This window comes from Chrysochloris asiatica, unplaced genomic scaffold, assembly GCF_000296735.1.
Source record: "Chrysochloris asiatica unplaced genomic scaffold, ChrAsi1.0 scaffold00014, whole genome shotgun sequence".
Classification (NCBI taxonomy): Eukaryota; Metazoa; Chordata; class Mammalia; order Afrosoricida; family Chrysochloridae; genus Chrysochloris; species Chrysochloris asiatica.
The window spans coordinates 2,801,504-2,813,953 of record NW_006408532.1 but is presented as its reverse complement, the minus strand read 5'-3'; the positions used below and the strand labels follow the sequence as shown (position 1 = coordinate 2,813,953).

At 37.0% G+C, this 12,450-nt stretch overlaps 1 protein-coding gene across 1 annotated transcript in view; it reads left to right on the top strand.

The window, feature by feature from the left end:
• The window catches only part of SCAI (suppressor of cancer cell invasion), a 146,409-nt gene that overhangs the window by 123,971 nt on the left and 9,988 nt on the right, over nucleotides 1-12,450 (top strand). The window contains exons 14-15 of the mRNA XM_006834760.1: nucleotides 845-926; nucleotides 10,589-10,661. Coding sequence (XP_006834823.1) covers nucleotides 845-926; nucleotides 10,589-10,661 — 155 coding nt within the window. The remainder of the gene's footprint in view (nucleotides 1-844; nucleotides 927-10,588; nucleotides 10,662-12,450) is intronic.

Below are 12,450 nucleotides of genomic sequence, written 5' to 3'. Positions count from 1 at the left end.
CCAATCAATCAGCAAAATAGTTTTTTTCCAAATATTAGTAATGTTTATTTTAAGTATTTGAATTTCAGCAATATTTTAAGCTCTAGCATAGGAAATTTGAATTTTTGACTGATAATTATTATCTATTATGTGTCAAGCATTCTTTAATCATTGTAGATGTATTGCATTCTTACTAGAGGAAACTATATATATATATAATTTCAGTAAATTATATTTCAGGACATGATACATGTTATTATCAGTGTCTTTGATCTTTTGTTGCAGCTAAAACTGCTCATTTGTCTATTCTAATAAATCACAAATGTTTTTATTCTTTCTTAGTGAATAATCTTTTTCTCAGTACTGTGATAAAACAGGACTTGTGAGCAGACTATCCAGAGAAATAATATTTTTGAGACTTTTTGTTGATGAATGCTGATGAGTCATTTCTGACTCATAATGATCCCTATATACAGCTTCTGAGACTGTAAATCTTTGCAGGACCAGAAAACTTCATTTTACCCCCACAGAATAGCTGGTGGGTTCAAACCACTGACCTTGTGGTTCTCAGTCCAGTGCTTATCTTCTAAAGCCACAGCGCTTTAGTTGTTGTTGTTGTTGTTAAGTGCCGTTGAGTCGGTTTCGACCCATAGCGACCCTGAACAGGGTTTCCGAGGCTGTAAATCTTTACGGGAGCAGATCGCCTCATCTTTCTCCCGTGGAGCAGCTGGTAGTTTCGAACTGCGGACCTTGTGGTTCGCAGCCCGATTCGTAACCACTACACTACCAGAGCTCCTCTACAGCGCTTTAGAGACTTGGCTATATAGTTAAGCAGTTGTTCATTGTGTTGTTCTTGTTTTCCTAGCCTTCATCCTGGAGATCTCTATCCTTTCACAAGGAAGCCCCTGTTTATCATTGTGGATTCGTCTAACAGTGTTGCTTATAAGGTAAGTTCCATGAACAGTACTTTGTACAAGTTAGACAGTATGGCACCAATACGAGGGTACCCACTCTTAACGTGTGCCTTTTTGTTTTGCTTTGTTTTATTTAATTTATACAGTTTGTATTTAGTCTTTCTTTTCTTTTGAGGTTGTGCATGCTAGTCAGGATCTGGTGCTATGAATAGAAACAAGAAGAAAACGCATGAATGGACACTCAGTGGAAAGTAATAAATCCTCCTGCAGAAAAAAAATATCAAGATTTCCAAGATCTCTGGTGGGAGGCTTATTTTTGTTATATAACCCAGAATAATTTTCTTTTCTAGAGATAGGACCACATGGGTGAATTTTGTTTTTGTATTTTTCAAACTCTTCCCTTCTCTACATACTGAATCTATTTAGTTAAGTGAAGTTTCTATCCCATATTATATAGTTATAGTCTTTGACTATTAACATACAATTTTAGATGTACTTATTTTTTGTGTATATGTTGATGATCCTGAATGCTGAAATAAACGACAGGGCTCTAACTTAAAATTTTTTTGTGTTATATTTTGTTGTTGAAATGGTTTGTTTCAGTGATTCTATAAAGAATGCCAGCATTATTAGTAAAGCACTTGAAGGTTGGGAATTAGAATTCAAACTAATAGAGAGTTTACAGAATAATGCAAGCAGAATCTTTGTAGCCCTCTGTATCTGGTAAGACTATTTCATTATAGTATTTTCATAAATATTCTAGCTTACATCATTTTAGCTTGGTCATATTCACCAGAGAAGACTCAGCCATTCTACTACCTAGAATGTAAAGGTCTGACTGTCAGCATTATGCTTTGTTTTCCCAGAAGTCTATGCATATGTGTGTGCACATATATTTGCATCTATATGTACATATATCTTTGTCCCCGATGCCTCACTTTTAAAATGAATGAATAAGTGAAGGTAGGTGGTATTATCTTTATTTATTGATGAGGAAAAGGACTATGGAGGTAGTTAATATCAGCACAGGCTTTTTTCATTTCAAAGCCCATGCTCTCTCCACATCTTGAGCCTGTCGCTACTGCCACCATGCCATCTTATTTGGGGTCTCCCTCTTTTTCGCTGACTCTTTACTTTTCTAAGCATGCTATCCTTCTCCAGGGACTGGTCCCTCCTGATAATATGTCTGAAGTATGAGAGAGGAAGTTTGGTCATCTTGGCTTCTAAAGAACATTTTGGCTGTACTTTTCCAACACTGATTTGTTTGTTCTTCTGGAAGTCCAAGGGTATTAAAATTCTTCTCCAACATCATAACTCAAATTCATCAGTTCTTCTACCGTCTTCCTTATTCATTGTCCAACTTTCACAATCATATGAGGCTATTAAAAATACCATGCCTTGGACCAGGCACACTTTAGTCACCAAACTGACATCTTTGCTCTTAAACTTTTTAAAGAGGTCTTTCTTGTAAAGCAGGTTTTCCTAATGCAATACATCGTTTAATTTCTTGACTGCTGTTTTCATGAGTGCTGATGGTTGATCTGAACAAAATTAAGTCTTTGACAATTTCAGTCTTTTTTCTTCATTTATATGGATGTTGCTTATTGGTCCAATGGTGAGTATTTTTATTTTCTTTACATTGAGATACAACCAATACCACATGTTGTGGTCTTTGATCTTCCTCAGTAAGTATTTTAAGTCCTCTTCGCTTTCAGCAAGCAGTGTTGTATCATCTGCCTATTACAGGTTTTTAATGAGTTTCCCCCAATCCTGATGCCATGTTGTTGTTCATATAATCCAGCTTCTCGAATTATTTCCTCAGCATACAGGTTGGATAAGTATGGTACACACCTGATTATAAATCATTCAGTGTTCCTTGTTCTCTTTGAACAGCTACCGCTTGGTCTATGTACAGGTTCCTCATGAGCACAATTAAGTGTTCTTTGCTTTTCGTTTTCTAACTCCAGGTCTTTTGGACATTTCTGCATATTTTAAAAATCATCTCCATCTAGAATCCTGATTAAGCATAAATGAGACATTTTCACTATGTCTTCTACATCTCTTAATTCCTCTTCTATATTTTCCATCTTTTTGTTTCTCTGATTCACATTAGGATAATTTCTTCTGATCTCTCTTTTAGTTTACAAGTTCTTTACTGTAGCTAATTTGCTATTAAATCCATCTATTGAGGTTTTCATTTGTAGAAATTCTATTTTTCAAATATTCCATGCCATTTTTTATGGTTTTCACACTTCTTTTTTGAATAAATTAATGAGAATACTTATTATATCTGATCATTCTTATATAAAGTCTGCTTTTACTAGACTTTCTTTTACTGTTTTTGTGTTTTTGTATGCTTGTTTTAGATTTTTTTTTTTTTTAACTTTATTGTGCATTAAGTGAAGGTTTACAGACAGGATGATCAGTTTCACATTTAACAAATCATACATTTTGTTTCATTTCCTTCAGTTCCCTCCTTACCATCCCCCCCATGTAGCAACAGTTATCCCACTTCTTGTGAGTCCATTTCCATTCTACCTACTTACCCATCTCTTTTAAATTTTGTCTTAGGTAAATGTTGCCCTTATGATTTTGAATGCTTGACCACTCCATTATTCATAGTGATCGTACTGTACTAGTGTTGATGCCGCCACTCCTCCCCATATATCTTATCTACTGCTTGACTGAAAGTTGGCCCACGAGAGTGAGTTCTTTTCCATACCTGAAGTGTGGTTGACATCCATAGTTACAGATTTCTCCAGTCTCTTTCTGACTAGTAAACCTGGCTTTTTTTGTTTTGTTTCTGTAAATAATTTTGAGTTTTGTTCCACATACTCTGATGCTCAATCTGGGACCTTCTAATGTGATTCCTTTCAGAGCAGTTGGTAGTTATAGCTAGACACCATTTAGTTCTGTTCCCATAGTCATGGAGACTGATGTTCACTCATTCCGTCAGTCTGTTGGACTAATTGATTCCAAGCCTCTTCAGTTCTCTTCACTCTTATTTCTTCTACACATGGAGAGACCAATGGCTGCACTTTAGACAGCTGTTCATGAGCTTTTAAGATCCCAGATACTACTCAACAAAATAGGATATAGAGCAATCAAGATGTATTGATGATTGGAATACAAAGGTAGAAACAAAAGAGGAAAGATCATACAGGAAAATAGCAAAAAGTCATTAAGAAGAAACAAAGAAAAGAGCAAAATGAATGTCAGAATAGACTCTGAAACTGTTCTCCGGCCTAGAGATACTAAAGGAATTGGGAGAAATGATGACGTAAAAGAGCTGAACAGAAAATTTCAAAGGGCAACTCAAAAAGACAAAAATCAAGTTTTATAATGAAATGTACAAAGACTCGGAGTTAGAAAACCAAAAGGGAAAAACATGCTCAGCATTTCTCAAGCTAAAAGAACTGAAGAAAAAATTCAAGCCTTGACTTGCAATATTGAAAGATTCTGTGGGTAAAATATTGAATGATGCAGAAAATAAAAAAATAAAAAAAACCCTGCTGCTGTCTTCAACCTGCACTTTGTTGTTCTCTCTTCTCTGTCTGCCTCTGCTCTCCATCTCTCTCCCAGAAAGCAAGCCCAGCCTGCTTAGGAGTGTGATGTGTGGCTCTGCTTTGCCTGGCTATCAGAGTATCAGAGTATGCTACTGCCCTAACTTGAAGGTCCTCAATTGTGGCAGGCTGTTACCTGGATTTGTTGTTGTTAAGTGCTGTTGAGTCAGTTCCGACTCATAGTGACCCTATATAGGGTTTCTGGCGAGCGACTGGTGAGCTTGAATCACTGACTTTGCAGTTTAAACCAACTTTGCAGTTTAGCGCATTAACCTGCAGTGCCACACCTGTATAGTGCCTACGATTACACATTTCTACCCATGGATAAAGCCCTCATGAAAATGGACATTCAGATAGCCCTTCCTTCTGGTTTTTATGTAAGAGTAGCTCCATGTTCTGGCTTGACTTCAAAGCACTTCATTGATAGCAGAGTCATTGTCATAGATAAAGATATAAAGGAAACAGTGTGGTACTTTTCAATTTCGGCGAAGAAAATTTTCAAGTCAAAAAAGGTGATCAAATTGCACAGCTCATTTACGAACGGATCTTTTATCCAGAAGTAGAGGAGGTACAAGTGTTGAATGACACTGAGAGGGGTTCCGGAGGTTTTGGATCTACTGGAAAGAATTCAACTTATGCCAAGAATAGAAAATTGGTTTTTTCCACCTTAACATAAAGAGTTTTCACTTGAAGTAACAAAAAAAAGAAAGAAAATGGAAGGTATTTACAGAGTCACTGTACCAAAAAGAAATGGGTGATGTTCAACCATTTCAATAGGTAGCATATGTCATTTCAATAGTCAGTGATACAGAAAATATGTACAGGGTGCATTGAAGGCACTGACAAAGAACAAGGCCCTAGGATTTAATGGAATACAAAACAATAAACTAAGGCACTCACTCACCTATGCCAAGAAATTTAGAAGAGAGCTACCTGACCAGCTGATTGGAAGTAATCAATATTTGTGTCCATTCTTAAAAGAGGTGATTCAGTAGAATGCGGAAATCATTGGACAATGCCATATGCAAGTAAAATATTGCTAAAGGTAATTTTAAAAAGTGGATATCGTTGCTGGTATCAGATGGATCTTAGCTGAAAGCAGAAACTACCAGATATTTACCTGTGCTGTATTGATTATGAAAAGACTTTCAACTGTGTGGATCATGACAATTTTTGGACAACATTGTGGAGAATGATTCATCTGGAACACTTTTTGTGCTCATGTGGAACTTGTAGATAGAATAAGAGGCAGTCATTCAAACAAAGCAAGTAAACACTGAGTGGTTTAAAATCAGGAAAGGTGTGCGCAAGTGTTATATTCTTCCACCATACTTACTCAATCTGTATGCTGAACACATAATCAGAGAAGCTGGACTATATGAAGAAGAATGTGGCATCAGGATTAGAGGAAAACTCACAGCCTACGATATACAGGTGATACAACTTTGCTTGCTGAAAGTGAAGAGGACTTGAAATACCAACTGATGAAGATCAAAGACCACAACCTTTTAGCATAGATTGAACCTCAATGTAAAGAGAACATTGTAAAGAAAACTTCAATGTAAAGAAATCCTTACCACTGGACCAGTAAATAACTTCATGATAAGTGGAGAAAAGATTAAAGTCGAAACTTTATTTTGCTTTGATATACTATGAATACTCATGGAAGCTGCAGTCAAGAAATCAAACATATTGCATTTGGCAAATCTTCTGCACAAGACCTCTTCTAAGTGTTCAATAGTAAGTTTCAGGGTTAAGGTGCGCCTGACCCAAATCATGGTATTTTTAGTAGGTTCATATGCTTGTGAAAGTTGGATAATGAATAAGGAAGACTTTAAAAGAATTGATGCATTTGAGTTATGGTGCTGAAGAAGAATATTAAAAGTACCATACATAGACTGCTAGAAGAACAAACAACTTTGTGTTTGAAGAAGTACAGCCGGAATGTTCCTTAGAGGCCAAGATAACAAGGTTTTTTCTTTCATACTTCAGACATGTTATCAGGAGCCACCTGTCCCTGGAGAAGGACATCAGCTTGGTAAAGTTGTTGTACAGGGTGGTGGGTCAGCGTAAAAGAGGAAGACCCCCAACAAGATGAATTTGCACAGTGGCAGCAACATTGGGTTCAAGCATAATGATTATGAGGATGGCATAGGACTGGGCAGTATTTCATTCTGTCGTGCATAAGGTTGCTATGAGCCGAAACCAACCAAACAGCAACATATATACATATACACATATATGTACATAAACATATGGAGTCCTCATGTGATGCTATAGAGTGAGTACTTGAGAGCTAACTGCAAGGTCAGTAGTTCATACCCACCAGTGTCTCCTTGAAAGCTGTATACAGTGTTGCTATGACTCAGAACTGACACACAGCGCTCAACAATATTACATATGTGTTTTAGGTGCCATCAAGTCAGTATCAACTCATAGCAACCCCTGTGTACAACAGAACAAAACACTGCCCAGTTCTGTGCCAACCTCACCATCGGTGCTACTCCCGAGCCCATCTCACGGGGGTCTTCCACTTTTTCTCCGACCCTCCACTTTACTTCTCCAGGGATTGGTCTCTCCTGATATTTATATTAAAATAAAGATTCTGGGGCCCTATCTCTGACCTAGGGTTGTTTTTTGTTGTTGTTATTAAGTGCCATTGTGTTGATTCTGACTCATAACCTTGTATAAGGTTGCCTAGGACTGGCTGGTGAGGCTTAACTGCCAACATCATGGTTCAAAATGAAATTGCAGTTCAGCTGATTAACACACATTGCTACACCAAGATTTCTGTGGTCTAGGGTGGTGTTGTTTCTCGGTTCCGGCTCATAGCGACCCTGTACAGGGTTTCCGAGGCTGTACATCTTTACAGGAGCAGAAGGCCTCATCTCTCTCCCGTGCAACAGCTGGTAATTTCAAACTGCTGACTGTGAGATTAGCAGCCCTATTCGTAACCACTATGCTACCAGAGCTGTAGGTCTAGGGTGGAACTCAGGAATCTGTAGCTTTGAATGCAGTCCCAGGTGATTCTGGTGTATAACCAGGTTTTGGACACCTGCCATACTGTGAGTTAATGCGCTGGACTCCAAAGTCAGTTTGAACTGCAAAGTCAGTGGTTCAAGCTCACCAACTGCTCCTCGGAAATACTGTGCAGGGTTGCTATGGGCCAGAACCGACTCGATGTCACTTAACAGCAAAAACAACAACATGCATATATGTGCAATGCTGGAATCCTGGTGTAGTGCTATGGGGTAAATCACTGGACCGTAAGGTTGGTTTGAACCACAAGGTCGATGTTCAAACTCACCACCCACTCCTTGAAAACCCTGTACAAGGTTGCTATGAGTTGGAACCAGCTTGAGAGCCCTTAACAAAATAATGTGCAGTGCCATGAATTGTTTAATGTAATTATATCATTATTCAATCACATGAATTATATAATTCTTAATTATATATGTGTGTATATTTGTTGTTGTTAAGTGCCGCCTAGTTGGTGCCAACTCATAACGACCCTGTATAGGATTTCCATGGAGCAACTGGTGAGTTTGAACTGCTGAACTTGGCTTTCAAACCAGTCTTGTGGTCTAGCTTATCCTGCTACCCCACACCTGTGTGTGTGTGTGTGTGTGTGTGTATTTCACATTTTGTTGAGTCATTCATCTGTTGATGGGCATTTTTGCTGTTTTCAAGTTTTGGCTGCTGTGGAAAGTGCTGCAGTGGACATTGGTGTACAGGTTTCTATTTTCATTACTACCTTCACTTCTGGATTGATATTTAGAATTATGATTGATGGTATATATAATATTCTTATATATTTAAAAAAAGTTAAACTTTTTGATGAATCAGGTATCATCCATTTTTTTAAACCTTTTATTGCCAGTCAATTGAAGTTTTACAGACAAGAGCATCAGTTTTTTACATTCAACAAATCATGTACTTTGCTTCATCTCAATTATTGCTGTCACTTCTATTCAACAACAATATCCCAGTTCCTCCCTATGCTACCTGTTTCCATTCCATCCACCTTTTTAACTTTGTCCTTAGGTAAATGTTATCCTTTTGATTTTGAATGATTGAACATTCCATGGTGAGCATACCTTATTAATGTTGGATCCCTTATGCACCTATTTTCTGCTCGGCTGAAAATTGAGCCATGAGGGTAAGTTCCTTTCCAGACCTGAATTTAGGGCCATAGTCTCAGATTCCTCTAGTGTCTTTCTGACCAGTAAGCTTGGTTTGTTGTTTTTTTGTCTAAATAGTTTGGGATTTTATTCCATATTTTCTCCACTATATCCATGACCTTCTTACGTTTTTCAGAGCAGTTAATAGTGGTAGCCAGTCACCATCTAGTTCCTCTGGTTTCAGAGTCATGGAGACTCTGTCCCATGACTCTGACATGTTCCATTACTCCATTGTACTAATTGATTACAAGCATATTCAATTCTCATCTCTCTTCTTGCTTCCTCAAATGGAGAGTTCAGTAGTTTCATCTTAGGTGTCATCCATTTTTAATGATAAAGACTTACATATCTTACTATCTAATGAATCTAGTTCTTTTTAGAGCTTTCCTGAATATGTTGCTTTTTCCATACGAATTGTAGAAATCGCTTTTTCAATTGCAGAATAATAAAAGAATATTTGTAGCTCTTTTTATTGAGACTGAGTTTAAATTGAGCTTAAATTTTAATAAATTAGTGACATCTTTGGAGTAGGTTATTCTCTAAGAAGATAGTATATCTTTGTTTTTGTAAGTACTTTAATATTCATGAGTGTTTTAAGGTTATTTTTGTTTTTCTATTTCTTAACTAAGTTTAGTCATGTTGTTGTTGTTAAGTGCCGTGGAGTTGGTTCCAACTCATAGCGACCCTGCACAGGGTTTCCAAGGCTGTAAATCTTTGGATTACGGGAGCAGAAAGTCTCATCTTTCTCTCGCAGAACCGCTGGTAGTTTCAAACTGCTGACCTTGCAGTTCACAGCCCAATTCGTAACTACTACGCTACCAGAGCGAGTCACTATATAAATGGTAAAAGTTTTCACTTTCTTATTGCTTTGTCAAATAGTTTGACTTAGAGTTTACTTATCATGTGCAATCATCTGCCTTTAGGGAAGGAATAACCTTAGTTACACAAATCATATTCTAGCTTGAGTGTCAATTTAATTCTCACTGTAAATAAATACATTGACATTCTGGTTCTATATATTTTATGTTAATATAAATATAAAATGAGATTAATCTAATCCTTGTTGTTGTTATTAAGTGCAGTTGTTTTGACTCATAGTGACCCGTATAAGGTTTCTGAGGAAGAGCTCGTGAGATTGAACCCCCAACCTTGTGGTTCAAACCAATCTTGCAGTCCTGTGCATTAATCCACAGCAACACACCAGGACTCCTCACATACCAGCAAATTAGGTTTTGGAGTCTGAGATTTGGCTGAAAGCCAAATTCTAGCTTTTGGAAAATAGAATGTCGCCCAATGTGGTAGCCTCTTGGTAGACAGCCAGATAACCTCTCTCAGCAAACATGTATATTTTATTTTTAAAAGCAATAATTCACTTAGTGAGCTTTAATATATTAATTGAAAGCCTTTAAGAAAGTGCATTATGTCTGGCTGGCTACCTGTGTGCAGTAAAGTTGGTTCTGATTCATTGCGACCCTGGGTAGGGTTTCTGAGGCTGTAACTCATTATGGAATTCTGATGTGGTGCTGTGAGATAATACACTGGACCACAAGGTTGGTTTGAACTGCATGGTCAGCGGTTCAAATTCACCAGCTGCTCCTCGGAAACTCTTCACAGGGTCACTTTGAGTTGTAAAGGATTTAAAGGCATTTAGTAACAACTCTTCATGGGCTCAAAAAGCCTCTTTTCTCCTGTAGAGCAGCTGGTGGTATCAAACTGCTGACCTTATGGTTAATAGCCCAAAGTATAACTCATTCATAATTATCTACTATATCTAGACATAGTAGATATATATAAATGGCAGTTTTTTTCATATGCTACTGGTTGGTATTTCTGTACTGGGTTATAAATAAAAAGACCTAATTTCTACACTAAAGATAGACTTTGGAAAATTGCTGAGTAAATATCACCCGTCACATTTTTAATGAATATTTAAAATTCTTATATATTACAGAATTTTACAAACTTGTTCGGACAGCCACTAGTCTGCTTGCTTTCTCCTACAGCATATCCAAAAGCTTTACAAGGTATGTTCTGTCACTACATGTTATATCTGTAGGTTGCAAATGAACAATGACTATTAAAATAATACTGATCTTTGTTTTTTCCTCCCATAATGATCACATATGGACTTTCAAGTGTTTAATGTGACAGGTTGATCTGAAATATACTTTAGAAGTCTTGTAAACAACCATTCTGCCTTAATTTGTGCTACCTATAAGCTTTGAGATCATTCTAAGAGATGTGATAAAAGTCATCCCTGAAAAAAGGGTGGTTTTGTTTTTTTCTGTATTGGGGAACTCATGATTTGTGAGTTTTAAAATTAGTTTTATAGGTGCTTGCCCCAAAACTAAGAGATCATCTACATAGCATGATTTCTTGCATCTTTGACTTTAAGCATCTTTTAAGACTTAGATTTCTGGTCTGGAAATTTTTCTCATCCTGTGCCTAAGAGTTAGGCTAACCTAACTGGTACAACTGAAAGGGTTTCTTTTATTCACATTTTTACTTTGCTGTACTTAGAATATAAAAGAACCTCTTCTGTGTCAGCTAGAGAGACAAGTCAGTGTTACAGCCATTTCTCAGATGGCTGGGAAATGAAAGACTTTTTGTCTTTAACAATTTATTCTTAATAAATAACACATAAAATCTAACTCCCAGTCATTTAGTAAAATACTAAACAAACCTTAACCCTGTTTTAGCAGTACTTGTCACTGTTTCACTATCTCCCTAACTATGAATAGTGCTGATGTCTCTCTGTGGGAGATGGCATTTTACTGCTACTTCCCAGCCAGAAGCCCTGTCTGCTGACATAGTTTGACACAGGAAGTGATGGTCAGCATTTGAATGCCTGAGAGAAGCTGGAGACTTTCACCGTTGTTTTGAGGTAAGTTCTGCTATTTAACAGGGAAAAACATGTAGAAATATTAAGTTCATGTATCCAGAAGTCAAATGATCCTATATTAAGGGATAGAACTTACCTTCAAACAACGGTAAAATTCTCCTGCTTTGAGGACTTTATTATCCTGTTTCCTATTATTTCTGTATGAATGGAATTCCCTCCTATTACTTGAGAGTAATTTTTGCTATTAATTTGTCTTGCCAAGATGCAGCTTTCATTAAGATCACATGATCTAATAAATAAATGCTAAGACTACTTAGTCAGGCAGGCTTTTTTGTGTAAATGATAAATCGAGGACTCTGGAGTCAGAGTGATGACTGAACTTGAATCTCTACTAAGCCATTTATGAGCTTTGTGACCACAGGAAGTGACATGTGGTCACCTATCAAATGGGGGGTATACCAATACCTACCTCCTAGAGTAATACTGGGTGCACAGTAGATAACTAGTATGTTCTGACTATCGCTATTATTAATATACTTATTATTATTACATGCCCTTAACATTTTTTGGACCAGTGTCCTGTCTTTTGTGTTATAAGTCTTACCTTTCTAATAATTTAAATGAATTATTTAATTACATAAACAGATTTTTTTTTTTTTGAGATATATTTTGGATATATCCATAGATATTATTGCCAGTCATTTTTGCGAAAGGGAGTTGGCTCTCTATCTGTGTAAAAAACTATCAGATACCTAAGTAATTGGAATAGCAGATAGAGTTCCTCCTACACCTTGGCATTTAAAGCTGACTGTTTTCTCTTTAGCCGAGAGTTTCATCAGTGATTCTACAGACATTACTAGAGATAGCACACCAACCAGACAAGCATAGTTGTTATTTTCACAGAGCCACATGTCTAGTGAACAATGCAGACAATGGTGTAAATGTGATAAGGGTTACCTAGGACGAAGCTC